Genomic DNA, 19,469 nt, shown 5'->3' with positions numbered 1-19,469 from the left:
AATTTTTTTCATATAGTTACTTATTGTTCAGTGGTATGTTCTTTATTGTTCAATGCAGAGCAATCATTAAAGCGGGAGAAGATGCTTCTATGTACAAGCCAGGAGCAGGTGGCACACGCCATCCCTGGAATTCTGTTTCTGGAGGTTTTCAATAGAGAAGCATTGTTCAGTCTCATGGCCTGACTCTGGACCACGGTAATGTGCATCAATGTTAGCCTGTGCACACGATTTGCCCTAATTTTGAACTGTGAATTGCTTTATTATATTCCCACAAATATACAGGTTTGTTTTCATCATTAACAGCTATACTGACTGAGATCCAATTAGAATACCTTCCTATTTATAAAAAAAAATGCCATCAATATAAAAACACATTGAAATGGTTTCCAAACCCTGCATGTGAAATCTAAGCTGTCCTTCAACTTGAAATGACAAGGATTTAGATTTAGTTCTATTAAATTCCCTATATGATGAAAGTGAGTATAGTTGAGTAGATAAGGAATTACCAGGTATGGACACTGAAAACAGCTCAAAAAAAAAAAACACACAAAAGAAACAAAAAAGCAACCACAAAGAATTGGAAAAAAAACACAAAGCATCTTGAATGCCTGTCAAGAGACATTTTTTGAAAGTGAATATTATACAGGGGTTGTTTAAAAAGCAGGTATTTTGGGGGCGCCTGGGTGGCTCAGTTGGTTAAGTGTCTGGCTTCCGGCTTCGCCTCAGGTCATGATCTCACAGTTTGTGGGTTTGAGCCCCACATCGGGCTCTGTGCTGACAGCCAGCTCAGAGCCTGGAGTCTGCTTCCGATTCTGTGTCTCCCTCTCTCTTTGACCCTCCCCTGCTCATGCTGTCTCTCTCTGTCTCTCAAAAATAAATAAAAAACATTAAAAAAAAGCAGGTATTTTGAACCCAGCACGTGATAACTATTTGCTGACTAACTAGATGTACAAATTACAATGAGTACCAGCTACCCTGAGTGAGTCAGCGTCCTTTTGCTTCTGGGCAGCTTCGTGTCAATGAAACGCAAATGGATTTTCTAAACATGTGACCACCAAACAAAATATTCTGTGCTTCACTTTGTAATGTGAAAAATATTTTCACGGCAACGATCAATGACTTGTTGAACCTAAGCAGCTGGCTATGTTTAGGCAACAAAGCCTACCAAATAGTTCATAGAACTTGGGAAGAGAGGATATGGTAAAAAATACATCAAATAGACCCTATAGTTCACTCAAATGCCATAAAAAAGTCTGTCCTCTATTAATTTTGAAGCAGTCTCTGTAAATACAGCATATAAACTGTCATAAATGGCAGAGTGAATACTTCAATTGTCATTTTTTAAAGCTTATTTATTTTTGAGAGAGTGCACTCGTTGGTGAGGGGCAGAGAGACAGGGAGACAGAGAATCCCATCCAGGCCCCATACTGTCAGTGCAGAGCCTGATGCAGGGCTCAGACTCATGAACTGTGAGATCATGACCTGAGCTGAAATCAGGAGTTGGATGCTTAACCAACTGAGCCACCCAGGTGTCCCTTCAATTCTCCTTAGTAAAATTTGCCTAATGTCTCAAAGACAAATATTTAAGCCTGGAGACCACACATAATGATCAAAACATGAGGAGAAGTATTTAAACTCTATTGCCCTCTGTCCCATAAAAATAGTCATGCCAAGCATTCATTCTGTAAGCCTCCTTCTTTCTTACTCCAGACCTAAACTATTTGTGTGTGTTGGCTCTGAAATGTAAGCAGGAAAGAAATCCAGGATTCACCTATGAGGGGTCGGAAGGCAATGGTACACCAAGTCACTCAGCTCTTCCTACTTAACATGTAGAACTTGTCCATGAGGTCAGTGGAAGGGCAGAATACAATGAACCTGAGTTTACTTTATTGAATGGAAAGTTGAATGACTCTTAGAAGCTGTCAAGATTCTATGCTTATGAAGACTTGGAGACATCCTTCAGCTTTTCCTGAGAACGTCACACAACTTCAACTGTGACAGCTCAGACAACAGTTGTTCAACAGATGGAGACTAATCCTACTTGTGCTGACAGACCAGTGACTCTTATGCTTTCTGAGCACTAGAACTTCCAGTTAATGCTAAAGAATGTAACAGCTGCCCATATCATAGAAATTGTGCTTTTAACTTCTGTTCATTGAGACCACATAATGACACAGATTTACTACCAACCCAATAACACCTTTCAACTCACTAGTTATTATTCAGAACAAGTGTATCCACCTTCATCTGAAAACATAGGACATATTTATCCAAGGTGTATTAATTCACTCTACATATAAGGCTTGGTTGCAAATGGCTTGAGGACTCTTGCAGTATTTCCATGGTGCCCAAGGATCTGTGGCCCACTGAGACAGACTGCCACATTATTATCCCATCCACCGTGGGGCTGAGGTTACAGGTGCTGGGTGGCAGCCGTGTTAGCAGGGTTTCTATCTGGTCGCCCTCCATGCCTGTTACTAGGGTAGGTGACAGAGATTCGCTTTTACATGCAAGTTTCCTCTAGCAGGAAGAGTGTGAGCGTGTGTTCTGGCCATTTCCCCCAACATTCCTTCGGTTCTTCTCCTGGGACAGACATAAAGACTTCTCCACTCTCAGCCTCCTTTACCCAGTCACGTTAAGAAGGGGGCATTCACTATGTGGAGAAGGAGGGCTTTCTCCCAATCAGGTTCCCTTTCAACAGCACCGAATTCAAAGAAAAAAGAAAACAGCACAGGTCCGCATCATTTGTTCCCAAACAAGGAATCTAGCCATCTCTGGGTTGTGTGGGCCCCGTCCCCTTTGCACCTGCACTCACATGAGGAAGTGTTGCTATGGCAACGCAATCCATGCTCTTCATCCAGCCATCTGGGTGCCCTCTCAGGAAAGAGATGATTTATCCCATGAAAAATCTAGCACCTGACATCTTTTTCATACCGTTTTCCCGGACGGACCTCAGGCGGGGAAAACAAGCGGATCTTAGTGTGCTCTCTCCTTCCCCCTTCAGCACAATTTCCTCCTGTGTTTATTCGCATCAATGGAGCTCGTCTGTGCACACCAGCAATCAACTTGGCCTTGGAGAATTTAAATGACTTCACCTGCTCCCAGGCCGCATCTCTTTTCTTTGGATTATTTCCTGAACAAATGCAGCTTTCCTGGTGGGATGAAGATCCAGCAGCCAGTATTGTCGTGGTGACAGCAGCTCTGGATTAGGAGTAACGCCCAGAATGCCTGCCAGGGCGCTGGATCCACACAGGGCTCTGGACCTTGTACCCCCATCGCCTTTGCAGCAGGGAACGCTTTCACAAAGAGCTAGTATTTCCTCATTTATTCACAGTGGGGAAGCACAGCAATTGGGATTGCACAGACTGATTTTGCCAAAAACACGAGACAGGGCCAAATGGCTCAGGATCAAAATGCTTGGAAAAGCTGACCATCTTTCTTGCTCAGACAGAGCGTGAACGTTTCAAAGACGGTATTAGAGGGCCGTTCTCTTGGCAGATGCTTGAAAAAGCAAAAGAAAGAGCAAACCCACTCCCCTATTCTATGAGAGAGAGAGAGATCCAGAATCAAAATAATTGAATTCGGCATTTTCACAATGTCCACAAAAGAGAGCTACCATTTTTGGCAGAATAGAAAAAGCCTGTGTGGTGTATTCATTTTGTTTAATATTTGAATTCATTCTGTTCATCGTCTGCCCGGGCCTGGGCTAGGCAGAAAGAGGTGCAGCCGCCTGCATCTGACTTTGGGACCAGTCCAGCGAGCAGACTCAGAGCCCAGGCTCTAGTGGGGCTGGGATAGCTCACAGGCATCGTGGGGTCACGGGCAGGCAGGCAGATGTGAAGCCCACACATCTAAATCTTTGTATCCTCCTCTGAGCACAGCCAGGTGGGCGAGGACTGACCAGCGTGTCCCAGTTTGCCTGAGACTTTCTTGGGTTTTCCCATCTTCTGGGAATCCCCCCAGTTCTGGGCAAATGCGGACAGCTGGTCACCCTACTTGCCTCCTCCTGAGTCCACTGTTCTAGGTTCTGGAGATCCCACTACCCGCTAGTGATGTGTCATGAGGCACCAGGACTGATGGGCAGGATCGAACACACGGAGTGTAAGTAATAGTAACGCTGCATGCTTTCCCTTCATACTTTTCTGACTGATGCTTTTTAAGCATTAACTTGTATTTAAAAGAAACAGTTAAGATTCTGACAAAGGCGTATGGCCCAGTTATTTCTAGAAGGAGTCTGGAAGTTGGGTGTGAAAAACTGGGAGAGGATGGGGGCCCTGTCTCTCCGGGGTTCCCCACTCCAGATGCTGCTCTTCGGGGAGATGTCCTGAAAACCTGCCTAATCTACTCCAAAGCTGTGATCTCATTCCATAAGAGACCTGTCACTCGGGTTTCTAGCTCAGTGAAAGCCATATGCCACTCAAGAACATCCTCCGCTCAGTATTTGTACAGGTCAAACGAGAGTCCACTGACCTGGAAAGAGTTAAGACAGAATTTCCTTTTGCGGAAGGAGCTTACCATTTAATCATCCAGGTCAGGGTGGGGTGGGGAGGGGGAGAGGCAGGTGTGGGGGGAAAGGAGTTCACTCTGGATTCAAAAGTCCAACGGTACTATTTTTGTGGCTGTTTTTATTGTAGTATTTTCCCCGTTTTCAGGCATTATTTTTCTTCATGCACTACTTTAGCCTTTCTGTGCAATACTATTTTGTTTTTTAACGTTAAAACGTGGGAGCTAAGCCAAATCATGGAAAGAGCCTAAATATCCATCAACTGATGAATGGATCAAGATGTGTTTTATATATACAATGGAGTACTACATGGCAGTGAGAAAGAATGAAATCTGGCCATTCGTGGCAACGTGGATGGACCTCGAGGGTGTCATGCTAAGCAAGATAGGTCAGGCAGAGAAGGACAGATACCATATGTTTTCTCTCATAGGTCTAGCAGGAGAAACCTAACAGCGGACCATGGGGGAGGGGAAGGAGGGAAAAAGAGTTAGGGAGAGACAAGGAGGCAAATCATGAGAGACTCTTGAATACTGAAAACACACTGAGAGCTGAAGAGGGAGAGGGGAAAGTGGAAGAGGGGTGATGGCCATGGAGGAGGGCACTTGTGGGGAAGAGCACTGGGTGTTATATGGAAACCAACTTGATAATAAACTATAAGAAATGAAAATAAAAACAAATAAATATAGGTCATTCGTCGAACTCGGGCTATTTGTGAAAATGTATTTAGGTAGAGTGCTATTTAATTAACTCTCAGCTCCAAAGGTCCATTCTATGTTAGCTACATGAAGTGTCCTGCTATTTTTTATGCATTCAAGAATATTCTAAATGAAAATTAATGTGGTGGCATGCATATTACAGCAATAATTTTTATCTGTCATATTAAAGGGCGATGGCTTTCTTTGCCTGTTGACACCATTTATTCTGTGTAAGGTCAAAGAGTGAAGCTGGAATTCTGTGAAGGGAAAGTGATGTGTGACTTTCCAGTGACTCTCTTTCCAGGATCCTCCACTGTTTTCCAGACTCACGCCTTTCCCACTCTTGACATGGGAACTGGACTGAGCCCCCTTGGCCACTGCTTGGGCCTGAACTACTTTCTCTGTAATTGAATTCCATGAAGAGAGTTTTCAAGTCCCAAGATGGTAATTAAACACAGCCTTAACAAAGAGTGCAATAATTGGACTGAAATTCCACACAACCACATGGGCTTCATGACAGCCAGAATCCTGGTGCGGTTCCTTCTTTGGAAGAACAAAAGTTAAGCTTATAAAAATCCCCCCTTGAAAGGAAATGTCATAAACAGACATTCCCAAAGCTGGAAAGTCCCTCTCTGGGGTGATATTGGGGTCCGTGTGACAGTTTGTTAAAATATCAAAAAGATGGCAGCTATAAGCGTTGGAAATCACTCTGGTAACTGACGTAATCTTAAACTTAGCCTGATACTATCTGATGAGGTCTTAGTCTTTTCTATTTTCTATTTCTTATATATTTACTTAAAGTGGGATCATTGACGATGATCCCTTTGGGATCGGAAAGCTCAAACATTAGCTCTTGATGTTACTTAACCATGGCACCAGGGACACTGCCTGTGAGTGTATTTATACATGAATGGCTATGAATACGACATCCAGTACTTATATTTTAATAAGTTGTAGATTAGATAAGAATAATGAACTATATAGGCATAGCATCAAAATAGGGAAATTACCATCAAGCCTTATTGCTATTTGGGGCCAACACAGAACAACAACATCACTAACAAATATGGACATATTCAGGTCTGCGCTGTTAGAGGTTCTTTATTAACGAGAACTGCAACATACTCTTTTCCATGAGCATATTGCAAAGACAAGACGGGAGGAGGAGGGGAGGAGAGGGAGCTGTAGGGTGAGGGCTTTTAAAATCCTTCAGAAAAAAAATGAAAGCACAGCCACAGCCACAACTGCTACCTGTGCAGTTGTCTAGTCTGGGTTGGTAAGCGATAAAAGCTGTTTGGCCAGTGTATAGGTTAAATAACGCTGCACAACAGCCATCGATCTCAGGGACATAAAGTAAGCATTCGTCCAGCTCACACATTTGCCAGGTGGCTGAGAGACGGCTGATCTAGGTTTGGGAAGGTCTGCTAAATAAGCTCTACTCCAAGTGCCTCTCAGCGCCCCCCCCCCCCCGCCCCTGGGGCCAGGAGGCGAGTGTGGGAATATTCTTGGGGTTATGGCTGAAGTGCAGAAAGCAAGCCCACATTTCAAGATGCTACTGCACCATGTCTGGTGGTAACCTGCCACTGGCCAAAGCAACTCACATGGTCAAAGCCAAAGTCAAAGGGCAGGACATACATTTCACCTGCCGTGAGACCAAAGCGAGTCAGGCTGCTATGCCCAATATCAATGGAACCAGGAAGTATTTTCATCCAATGGAAACGAGGGGGGTGGACATGAATATTTCAAACAATAATCTAAACTAGCACAATCCACTGTCACCTAGATGACCAAAATTGTGTTGAGTCCCTACTCTGGCAGTTGAGATGGCGCTATTGTGATCAGCTACATTAGTTAGCTGTGGTCACCATAACAGATACCCTCAAATGTCCAGAGCACACTCAGGCCATTTAGCTGACTGTAGTTTAGGCCAAGCCTGACTCAGTGGGGAAGTATATCTGCCTGCCCCGGGGACACTGCTGTCAGTCACACGGCCATGGGTGTGTGAGTGTGTAATCCTCTTACAGAGAGGGGTGAAGAGCTGGGAACAAAAACAGGCTCTCCACCAAGTACCTAGTCTACTACTACCGAAGCCTGAGCCCTCTTGAACACTTGCCCACTTTCTCATCTATTTTGACACACATTCAGTTGTTAGGCAATGGCCATCTTCAGACCAGCACTGCCATTCAATGCCTCATTCAGTCACATACACAGTGCTGGTGCATGCCTACTGCATGAGAATGGGAAGTTGAATCCACTGGTAACTTACTAGGTACGAGGCAAGAAACAACACACTACCAGTGGCAGGTAGGAATCCTACTGCATGGTGAATTTAGGATATCTTCTGTGAAACAGAGCATGTTGGAAGCTAGGTCTTTTGATCTCCACAAAATAGACCAGAGTCTTTGGCACCAGCGATGGGACCGGCTGAGGTTTAGAGGTGGCTGAGGAGGACAACATAGCTACCAGGCCTCCTCGGGCCACTGTGCCTTGAGCAGATCCTTTCTAGTTCATTCTAGCTCCACTGCAATCAATGATGTGCACCCTTTGGATGAGGTGGGAATTGGAGAGGTCTTGGAAGATGCGATAATTTACATGATAATACATTCTTCCAAAAGCCAAGATTTACTTAAAAAGAGTTCTGTGGAAAGAGGAAAGGCTATGATACTTGGGCATGGGAAGGGGGTCCTTGAGATTATATTCAGAGAGCAGGGGATACCAGTTAAGGCAGCAAAAGAACACAGAAGGTTTGAAGTGACTATGTAAACATCAGGTTTCAAGGTGCCCCTGACATTGATGTGGGCGATTAGTTATCTGAGTCACTAGAACATGAGTAATTGACAGGGTTACACAGAAACCATAATAGGATCCTGCTTTGCCTTTGGCATTGGGGCTCACGCCAATGCACTTGAGTGCAATTCCACTACTGGCCAGTATTTCTGAGTATTATAGAGATGTGTCTTGCACAAGATTATGCTTTGTGGGAACCTCAGCATCTCTGAAACAGAAAATAGTGGTTTGGTCTATCATTTGACTGAATTCTTCTATTAGCAAGGGGTTTTAAACTGAAATGTTCATTCCTTCTCTCTTTTTAAGATAATGTTTTGGTTTTCTGCTTATGTTGTACAATTTTAAAAGGTTGGAGATGGATAGGTTGAGTTTGAAGACATTTGTTTCAAAACTCAAAGCACCCTCGAGAAGTGGGTGATTCCAAGAGACCAGACACTGCAAGATGAGCCTTGGAAAATGTCACCATGCTAACGAGCAAAGAAGCATTCTGAAAGTCCTAGAGCGTGGCAGAGGGAGCGCAGGACCAACAAAGATGAGCCTTGTCTGTCCAAAGATGGGACAATCTGGACACAAATCAGGATAATAACCATAACTGAGAAGGGCCAACTCATACACAGTAGGTTAAAATCCAGATGTTCATAATGAGGCTTAAAAAAACAACCCCACAACACACAATTCATTGTTACTTTTGGAGAACACAGTAAATCTACTTGTTATTTTGAAAAGAAAGAATTACACTTGTATCCTGCCTTTCGTATAAGACCTGTATCTCAGAGTCACCAAATGATTGATGGGAGAAGTCAGTCTTTACGTAAGTATTACAGCAATCAATGAAGAAATAACATAACACAGAAATACTGTCATTTGCGACCTCTGATAAAGTATTGAGTCCAGGCAACGGTGAGCAGTGGCAGCCGACATCACAAAAGAAGAAACAGGCAGATGCAAGGCATCTCTTTATGGAAATGTGCTAAACCACTTACAAAGTAGTATTGCCAAATACACCAAACTTAGTTAAGCTCTAGATCTACCTACCAACTGACAGGGAACACAGAAACAGAGGGCCAGATTAGAAGATCCTAAGGATGTAATCAACAAAATTTAGGCTGCAGAAATGTAAAAAGAAAGAAAGAAAGAAAGGAAGGAAGGAAGGAAGGAAGGAAGGAAGGAAGGAAGGAAGGAAGGAAGGAAGGAAGGAAGGAAAGAAAAGAAAAGGAAAGGAAAGGAAAGGAAAGAAAAGAAAAGAAAAGAAAAGAAAAGAAAAGAAAAGAAAAGAAAAGAAAAGAAAAGAAAAGGAAAGAAAGAAAGGAAGGAAGGAGGAAGGAAGGAAGGAAGGAAGGAAGGAAGGAAGGAAGGAAGGAAGGAAGGAAAGAAAGAAAGAAAGAAAGGAAAGGAAAGGAAAGGAAAAAAGCAAGGGAGGGAGGAAGAAAGAAAGAAAGAAAAAGAAAAAAGTGAGGGAGGGAGGGAGGAAGAAAGGAAGGAAGACTCCTAACATTCTTTACCCCCAAGGTTGTAAGGAAAGAAAAGAACAAGAACCTATAGATGAAAACCCCAAGAGGCTTGTGAGCCAATCACAATATGTAATCGTCAGACAGTGGTGGCTAGGGTGCTAAACTCCGAGAGATACTCATGTCTGGTTTCAAACCTGACTTTCAAATGGAGATCATCTAACTGTTAAAACCCATGTTAACATGTCTTGGAAGACACTGGATCCATCATTCATGATCTTTCCACAAGCGCAACCATGTAGAGCACTGTACTACCTCCCTGGGGAAACGTCTCTATGTGAATTCGAAGTGGGTCCATGGGTCTATGGGCGCAGCGTTGAACTGGACCCCAGCAGATGTGGAGGAGTAGCTGCTTCTGGGAATCATCCTGTGACCTCTTAGCAGTACTCACAATAACACACCACATGCCTAGGCATGTGGCGTTTTCTTCCAGAAGCCATCAGCACACACTGGGTTTTGTTTTTGTTTTGTTTTAAACCTTAATGTAGATCTCACATATGCTTAGTGCCAAGACTACGTGTGCAATGCCTTCAGGATGCTGCTGAGCAAGGAGCAAGAACATTTATTTGACTTAAAACTGGATGTAGGGGGTGCCTGGGTGGCTCAGTTGGTTAAGTGTCCAGTTTCAGCTCAGGTCATGATCTCACGGTTTGTGGGTTTGAGCCCTGCATCGGGCTCTGTGCTAACAGCTAGCTCAGAGCCTGGAGCCTGCTTCGAATTCTGTATCTCCCTCTCTCTCTCTCTGACCCTCCCCTGCTCATGCTGTCTCTCTCTGTCTCTCAAAAATAAATTTAAAAACATTAAAAAATTTAAAAACTCGACTGTAGATTATCATACATTTGATCCTTTGTGAAGAGCAAGGCTAATGGGATGAGAGCAAGGTGCGAAGGCAGCAGGATACTTTTCCCCTAAAAGGAATCCACAGCCCAAAGGTGCTCAGAGAGCAAGGGCTGCTCGCCTTAATGGTTAAAACAGATCACGTTTTATCTTCACCACACAGTGTATCATCTGTAAACGCCAAGGCACATCAACACAACCCAGTGACAACTGGTCAATTGAAACCTTGTAAACACGGATGTTCCTGCTTGCCACTGAACATAAGAGTGAAGGCAAAAGGTAGAAATCCAAATATCTCCAACCAAGTTCTGGAGGCCTGGGGAGGTGATATTAAAATGAATAAAGCCTGTTTTCTATAGGAATGTTCTATCAAAACCAACTGCGTGTTACCAAAAAAATATATCAGCAACCTAATATTCTTCAAGGCTTATATCAAAGATTAATATCTTCCAAAAATTCTTCTCCCATATCCCTTTTGTAAGAACCCTTCTGTTATTCTAGATTCACTTAGTCCCTGTAGTAACGCATCGCCATATCTTTTTATATATTGTTCTCTAATTATTCAGGTGTTGCTTCAAATTATCTGTATGTCTTCAGGGGCATATCAAATCTTCCAGAGAGCAAAGAATAAGCTTTAGTCCCCACCATTTCCCTTAGTGTAATGACACAGAGGCGCCCCAAAAGGCTTTGCTGGACAAAGGAAGAAGAAAAAGAAGGGAGGACGGAAACGAGGGAGGGAGGCGGGGGTAGGCCAGCCGGCATGTGTCAGCGAAAAGGCTGGATACTGCATTCTTGCTCAAGCTCTGATTCGCAGAAATAGTATTTCCAAGACTAAATTTAAAGACAGATCTTTCGACTATACTGAATGTCAAGGAAAGATTTATGGGTTGTGCAATTAAGATGAATGAATGATTTCATAGTATGGGGCCTACCGTAGGTGAAGTATAATAATTTAAGTAACAAGGTGCAACTATGAAGATATGCACTAAGCAGCCAGTTGACCTCAACTATAATGTTGTCACAGCCTCACGAGTGTGTCTTCTTTAATGTACCTTGTGATTCTTCCCAAGATGGTTTTTTTTCCTGTTTTTAAAGCCAAACTAAAAATGATTTAGTCAGATGTTTGATAATAAAAGACAAATTAATTCACTCCCTTTAATAATATTTGTTACTAGTAATAAACGAAATTACCTCTGAGTAATTCGGTGAGAGATATTTTCCATTGCATTTGGCAATGTTCCTCAGAATTTTTAAGGCTTTGTCTCCTTTCTTCCTAGTAATCAGCCAGCGAGGAGATTCAGGAACCACCCTGGCAAGAAGAAGACTTTGTTGAGTTATATCTAGGAATTTCAAAACCTTAAAAGTTAACAATTTCATTTTCCCTCTTAAAATAAATCTTGCAATTAGATACAACTTTAGGACATTCTGAGAGTTTAGAATCTGCTTTTTGAAACACAGATGATCTTGGAAAGCTTATAATGGAAGGAAAAAATGCTCACTTGATAATTGGATCCTTGGTCCAATAAAAACAATCAATATTACATTGTTCTTGTAAGACCAGGCTATCCTAGAATACAGTGTCCTCAGTACACACAGGAAAAAAACTGGGATTTAAGGGGCATTTAGGAATGTATGTAAACTGATTTCCCCATATATTAAAAGTAAATAAGAGAAGTGATCAAAATGTATTCACTTCAGTAAGAGTCAAATGTTTATACCTGTAGCATTCTGATAACTTAATTTTCTGATGCATTCAACATTTTCTTATTCCTCAGAGGATTCCTGAATAATATTAATTTGTTTAACAGAACACATAGAGAAGCAAAAGCGATTTCGTTGCATTTAATTTACATGTTGCAATATCAACAGATACGATTCATTACCTTACAGTGTTCGTGAAGACATTACAAGATAACAAAACATACCTAATACTCTAACGTTCTGTGTTTTGGTACTTTAACAGTCTATTTTAATGAGAACTATTAGTCTAATTCATGAATCATCTCTATATATTCTCACACACTCTAGAAATTCTCGAAGCCCACAGTCACTCTGGAGATCTTAGAAAATCTCCTCAGTTGCTTTCAATTTCCTGTTGGTTTAGAAAGTGCAGATTCTACATTTCTGTGGAAGAACAATAAATTCAGTAATGACCAAAACCACTTTACCAGTAATAAAGGAGGAAGAGAAAGCTGGGCAGCGTTATGGCTAGCTGGATCCCTTGCCAGCTGGGGATAAAGTAGGCAATTCCGGGGAGAATTATGATTCCAAGGGTGAAGAACATTTGGACTACTATCCCCACAATTCTCCTTTGCTTTGAACCTACTATTTCTGTTACTGAAGGAAAACAAACACAGAGGTTAGGGAAGCTCAAATTCAGCTCCAAAACAAACATACAGACACATTACATCTGTCATATCCATCGGCATTGTTAGAACACCACAGAATTCTTTTTTTTAATTTTTGAAGTTTATTTATGTATGAGAAAGAGAGAGACAGCATGAGTGGGGAAGGGGCAGAGAGCGAGAGAGACACAGAATCCGAAGCAGGCACCAGACTCCAAGATGTCAGCACAGAGCCCGACGTGAGGCTTGAATTCACAAAATATGAGATCACGACCAAAGTCAGACACTTAACCAACTGAGCCATGCAGGCGCCCCAACACCACAGAATTCTTAAAGACACTAAAACTTCCATGTGTGCTGGAGCTGGGTTTTCTGCTCACTCTCTTCTCTGCCAGTTATTGGCAAGCACTGACCACACTCATCTTACACACACAGCCCAGCACTTTTCTGGGTATACAAAAAAAATCTATCTGTTGATTTTAGGAAGGCTTAAATGATAATATTGTATCAATACAGAAATAAAATATAGTGGCTGGATTTCTACCATGGTATCTCTAAGGATCTGTATATTGTATTAGAATAGTTTTTATAAGCAGTAGACTTTTTCAAGATCACAAGATAGTGTCTACTAAATGATGATTCTCTCCACAAGGTCAGACTTCCCATTTATGTGATATATCTTTAAAAATCACATGGGGAATCTTATTGATGGAATCCTTCCCCACCCAAACGAATCTATTTCTGTCATCAACTCTATTCCGATCATCTCGGGATATGATACCTTGGTTGTGCCCTAAGATCACAGCTTTGAAAATCCACCTAGACTTAGATCTCCTTAGAAATGCTTCATTTTCCATATCCCTTCTGCCCGGCAACTTCCCGGCACTCTCTCTCCTTCCCCACCCATACAAACATCTGCAAAAGGTCCTCAAGGTGGGCTCTTCTTGGGGAAGGACTATCTAGCAGTAATGGAAGGGACTAGAAGCCCAAAGATCTGGAGCAATCATCTAAAAGAGCTTTTGCCTCTCCCCGGTCACGAATCCACCATGACCCTTAGAGGAGGTGACTGGTCCTGGGCATCATGGTCAACGGAGCCCAAGGAGCATCCAGGACTTTTCCCAGTAAAATGAGCAAACAGCAAAGGGAAGTTCTTTCATACCCAGAAAGTAAACTTTCTAGTTATGGAAGAGAGCAAAGGTTCACAAATGAGCTTCTCATTTTTAGGTCCTATCTCCTTCATGGTAAAAAGTTCCCTACTTGGACAAAAGGGATAGAATTAAGAAATATTTGAGAACACAGCCATGTCATCTGAAACTGTATCACAGAAATGCACAGAAACTATTTTTAAAATGTTTCAAAGAACCGCTGAAATTTTTATAAAAATCAGTCTCCAAGAGAGCGAACAATAACTTGTGCTAACAGTACAGCAGTGCTGGGAAGTGGTTCACCCCCGTATTTTGTGATACCCCGTACTTGGCAAGGCGGCGCTTCACCAGAGTCAGGGGCTCATCCTGGCAACCTTCCTATTTGCAGAAATCACCGCTGTGGGAGCCACTGAGACTCATCACACAAGCCCGAGGAAGGCTCACTGGCCAGCACCGCCCAGACACCTGACCCTGGCTGTCAAAGAGACACAGAGGCGTAGAAATGTCTTACCAATCACGTAGCAAGTCATCCATGTCCCCTTTCCAAACACACCTTGTAGGAAGCGGAAGATCACAAACACAAGGAAATTTGGTGCAAAGGCTACCACGACACCAGTGACGCCAACACCGAAACAGGATATTAGGTAAATGACTATTCTGCCGTACCTTTTTGAGAAAGAGAGAGGAAGAAAACACTATCAATATAAGTGTTGTCACAAGAGGTTTAAGGACAGAAATTTTGTTTTCAAAACTGCATTATTACTACCATGTACAGGATTGCTGAAAATCCTGCGTTGATTTTTATAGCAAAACTAGGTAAGTAAGGACATGTGCCCCTGCAATGGCATTATAAATGTAAGGCACAGAATGCAGTTTTGGGGATTGCAGTTTCCAAAAAGATGACCCTCCTTATCACATATGGTCACCCTGGAGGCACAGCTTTGATAGTTTCTAGTTTTGAGGGGGAGTTGGAAGGAGAAAGGGAGAAAGCCCCAGGCGGGGGCTTCAGTCTTGGGTCAACCATCCACCAGACATGTGGCCTTGGGTCCGATTCTTAAGTGATCCAAGATTCAGATTTCGTTTGCTTGTGGGTTGGTGGGGTTTTCTCCCCTCTCTTTCTACAGTGAAGTTGTGGAGCCTCAAATGCGATGCTCATGTGACAGCTGCCCACAAACTGTGAAGTCCACAACCAGTGTGAGCTGTTCTTAAGTTTCGCATTTTATTCTCATCATTTACGTAGCTATTATTAAAGACATAGACAATGGCCCAGGTTATTGTGGGCAATATTCTGGGATTCTGATGCTAAATGGTTCAGTACAGCTGTGCCGAATTACTGGCTGGCGAAAGTCTGTTGTCAATGACCTTTACAAGATCTGATTAAAAAATGTCCTCCCATAGAAATTTCCACCAAATTCACACATGCAGCATCTTGCTTCAGTCAGCGGAGCGGAGACAGAAGTAGTTCTCATTTATTCAGGCTTTAAAATTCACTGTCTGTCCTTCCTACACTGTCCTCTTGTGGATATGTGGCCTAGTAAATTGTTTCTGGTCCTTTCCTTCAATGATATAAAGCAGAGAAGGAGCCGACAGACGGTTGGCCCTGTGGTGAGGCAGAATCATTCATGGGTCCGGGTTCTTCTCCAAAGCGCGGAATCATCTCTGTGGACAGACGCTCAGGCCCCTGCTGGAACACAGGCAGGAAAACTCCCTCCTTTAGTTGAGTTCTTTTGTTTGAAAATATGTTTATTTATTGTGAGGGAAATATGAAGAAGAGGCAAAACCTCATGTTTATATCAGGAAGAGTACCGACAAGAATAAAGAGATACGTGTTGAAAATACATCACTCCATTCCAAGTCATAGCCAGCTAGCAGAGAAAGTGACATGTGAGGAGATTAAGAAAAGAAAGATGAATGTGAAGGGCTAAAAAAAGAAAACATAGAAAAAGACATGGATTAAAGATAGGGAAAGAGCATCAGACACAAGGATAAAGGAGAAACTCACATGCAGAAGAGGGGGACAGGGGGTCACAGGAGAAAAAATGAGAGAGAGGCGAAGGAGCAGAAAAAGAAAGCGAAGGTTCTACCCACTTTGACGTCCTGATCTGGCCAAATTCAGATGGTCAATTAGCTACAGCATTTGGGGCAATTTATTGTCTCCAATTAGCTAATTAAGTGCTGTGGGCAGTTCTCCAAGAAGCACCCTGAAGCACTGAGCTCCTCCAGCTGGGTCACAAGGACCCACAGGACTGGGCTTACAGTGACCAGAGCAATATTCAGCCAGACCCGGCCAATGGCAAAGCTTTCCTACCCCTGTCCTAAGGGGTACAGAAGGAATTATTAAATTACTGAACGTATTTTCATCATTAGAATTGGGATAAAGGAATAGTTAAGCATGAATATAATAACCAATATCAAGAATGACTGAAACAGGAATGTCTGAATAGAAAGCATGACTGTCTTCAATATACATACCATGTCTGCCATTAACCTGTATATTTATGAATGTTAAGTAATAGATAAAATTCATTTAATGTCTTTGGGAAAACTTTTTCTTTTTTGCAGAGTTTTTAACTTGTAGAATAAAATACAAGGATTCTGTTTTAAAAAGATAACTGAAACATATTGGGAAGGGGCTGACTCTATAACTAAATTAATCCAGACCACAACCAGGGAGTTATGGAAGCTCAAGGAACCAACTCCGTCCGCAGTGTCCAACCAGCCACCCGTGTGCCCCGGGATAAAATTACTGCCCTGCTGGTGTTTCCACCACGATGTTTTCAGATCCACTGGGAGCGGCCCCGTCCATTTGTACAGTTCAACGAGAAAGGAGATGCAGTTGAACAAGGAGGGAATTAGTCTAACCAAACAAATGTGAATGTCACAGGCAGAGAAAATAAGATTTTTCCCCAAGTTTAGCAAACATTGTTTTCTAATGGTTAACATAAAATATTTTCATCTCCACACTGATGCATCATGGCAGTGGCTGTCATATCCGTGCCTACCTGTCTGCCGCATAACCCAAGGTGAAGGCCCCGGCCAGGAAGCCCAAGTTTAGGACGGCTTGTGTGAGGTCCAGCATCCAAGCATTAACACACACGAGGTCGAACTGGGAAGACAAAGGACATGCATGGGAGACATGTGACCATGCTTATCCGCAACACATCTGATCTTCTGTCTAGATCTGTGATCATTAGGCATTTTTGCCCAAATATTTCTTAAATTTTTTAAATGTATCACATGCATATTTTTATATTGGTATGTAAATGTTGGGAGGGGGTTGGTCCATTTCAATAACTGCCAAAGATGTAAACCACTAAATACAACAGTCTGAATACTGAAGCCACTGGACACCTACCATCACCCAGTAAGAACCAGTTTCTCAGTGGTCTCAATCTGAAGTCAATCTTTTTTTTTCTCTTTGAATTTTTGTTTTCATTCCCGCATACTTATATTCTCATATCATAAGCAGAAAATATTGTTTTGTGTTTTATGTTACTGTGTATTGCATTAAAGGTGAGGTACATAGATACTTCTGTATGTAAAAATTATATATATAAATTGACATTTAATTACAATTTTTTTCTCTGTGACAATGTCTCAAAGTATTTGTATCCCTTCCGGTGGGGTTATAAGTACAGTTACCAGACTGCAACAGATGAAAACAGAAAATATGAATCTTGAAAAAGAACTACTGCAGAGGAGTAACATTTTGTTGGAAATGCACCTGTTTCTAGAAGAGTGTTAAGGAAGCCTGGGGTCTTCCAGCCAGGTCATGTCATCTGTGCAAGAAGACTGTTTATGACTAGAACCAGTTAAGGCTACACATTAATTCTGCTCCATTTTTCATTTTTACAAATTTATGTGCCAGGAAGGCATATTTGTATAAATAAATTATTGAGAACAGAGAGGGTTTTGTTAGAGCAGGTGCCACTCAACTCTTCCATCTCCCTCTTAGCTCTGTGCCGAGACTCACCGAGCGGTCTATCGCCAAACTTAGTTTTACTTTCCAGTTAGCCAACAAGCCTTTGAGTCCCCCTATGCGCTTGCTGCAAGGAAGGAGGAGGAGACCGCCACCCCTACAACAGTTGTTTAATCAAATCATTGAAGTCAGTTGTTTTCTTTTCTCATGGTCTTCTTCACACCCAAACCAACAGTCCAAACTGCTCGGCTATTTCATTCCCCACAGGTTTTAAAACCTCAGGTCAGTGCATCATACTGAGACAGGAGAGAGGTAGGATTCCTCTAGCAAAGTGGGAGAAGGACATTTAGGGAAAAGAACCTGCGTCCTCATCACACGCATATTCTCAGGCCGATCTGTCCTGGACCTCCATGAGGCGAGACTCTGGCGATGGAGTCTCTTCAATGTATCCAGACCCTCCACCCTGTGAACGAATGTCTTTTTAAAAAATTTTTGTGTGTGTGTGTGGGGAGAAGCACTGGGTGTTATATGGAAACCAACTTGACAAACGATTAAAAATTAAAAATTAATAAATAAATAAAAATAAAAATAATTTTAACATTTATTTATTTTTGCGAGACAGAGCATCAGTAGGGGAGGACAGAGAGGGAAGGAGACACAGAATCTGAAACGGGCTCCAGGCTCTGAGCTGTCAGCACAGAGCCCGATGCAGGGCTCAAACCCACAAACTGTGAGATCATGACCTGAGCTGAAGTCAGACGCTTAATTGACTGAGCCACCCAGGCGCCCCGAACAAATTTCTTTGCATACCTCCAAATAACACGTCCACCCCAGCTTGAAGATCACTCATAAATACACGTTCATAAACAGGCTGTCACACTTATTTATGGAACTTAACTTCTTGTCTTGGTTCTACAGCTAATGACCTGTCACTTAACACAGCTGGGGGTAAAAATGGGCGCATTAGTAGTTTACCCACATAGTTGATGAGAAGACTTATGGAGATTAAAAAAGTAAAAAGATTTCCAGATATGCAGAGGGTAGTGACTGTGGTAACTTAAAGGAGTTACTTTTATTATAAGTAAACTTGCAGATGATTAAAATTAACTGAAATAATTTCCCATGGAATTAACTATGTAGAGAATGCAATTAGGACAGATGCGCACAGAGGAATGAAAATGGACCACTTTCTTACACCACACACAAAAATAAATTCGAAATGGGTGAAAGACCTACACATGAGATTCGAAACCATAAAAATCCTAGAAGAGAATACAGGCAGTCATTTCTCTGACGTTGGCTGTAGCAACATTTTTCTAGCTAGGTCTCCCGAGGCCAGGGAAACAAAAGTAAATATAAATTATTGAGACTTCATTAAAATAAAAATTTCCGCACAGTGAAGGAAACAATCAACAAAACTAGAAGACAATCTACTGAAAGGAAGAAGATATTTGCAAACAACATGTCCGATAAAGGGTTAGTCTCCAAAATATATAAAGAACTGATATCACTTTGGAGACATTTCTCCAGAAAACACACACAGATGGCCAACAGACACATGAAAAGATGCTCAACTTCACTCATCATCAGGGAAATGAAAATCAAAACTACAATGAGACATCACCTCACACCAGTCAGAAGGGCTAAAATTCAAAACCACAAGAAACAAGACGTGTTGGCGAGGATGCGGAGAAAAAGAAACCCTCCTGCGCTTTTGGTGGGAATGCAA

The 19,469-nt window shown here is 42.2% G+C and overlaps 1 protein-coding gene across 1 annotated transcript in view; it reads right to left on the bottom strand.

The window, feature by feature from the left end:
• SLC22A3 (solute carrier family 22 member 3) overlaps positions 1-16,927 on the bottom strand; it is a 47,961-nt gene extending 31,034 nt beyond the window's left edge. The window contains exons 1-4 of the mRNA XM_029944405.1: positions 16,824-16,927; positions 14,333-14,487; positions 12,500-12,668; positions 11,523-11,640 (exon numbers count right to left, since the gene is read on the bottom strand). Coding sequence (XP_029800265.1) covers positions 11,523-11,640; positions 12,500-12,668; positions 14,333-14,487; positions 16,824-16,900 — 519 coding nt within the window. The 5' untranslated portion in view covers positions 16,901-16,927. The remainder of the gene's footprint in view (positions 1-11,522; positions 11,641-12,499; positions 12,669-14,332; positions 14,488-16,823) is intronic.
• Between the last annotated feature and the right edge of the window lie 2,542 nt (positions 16,928-19,469).

This window comes from Suricata suricatta, chromosome 7 (genome assembly GCF_006229205.1).
Source record: "Suricata suricatta isolate VVHF042 chromosome 7, meerkat_22Aug2017_6uvM2_HiC, whole genome shotgun sequence".
NCBI lineage: Eukaryota > Metazoa > Chordata > Mammalia > Carnivora > Herpestidae > Suricata > Suricata suricatta.
The sequence above is the reverse complement of the archived record's forward strand: the minus strand, read 5'-3'. Positions and strand labels throughout refer to the sequence as shown.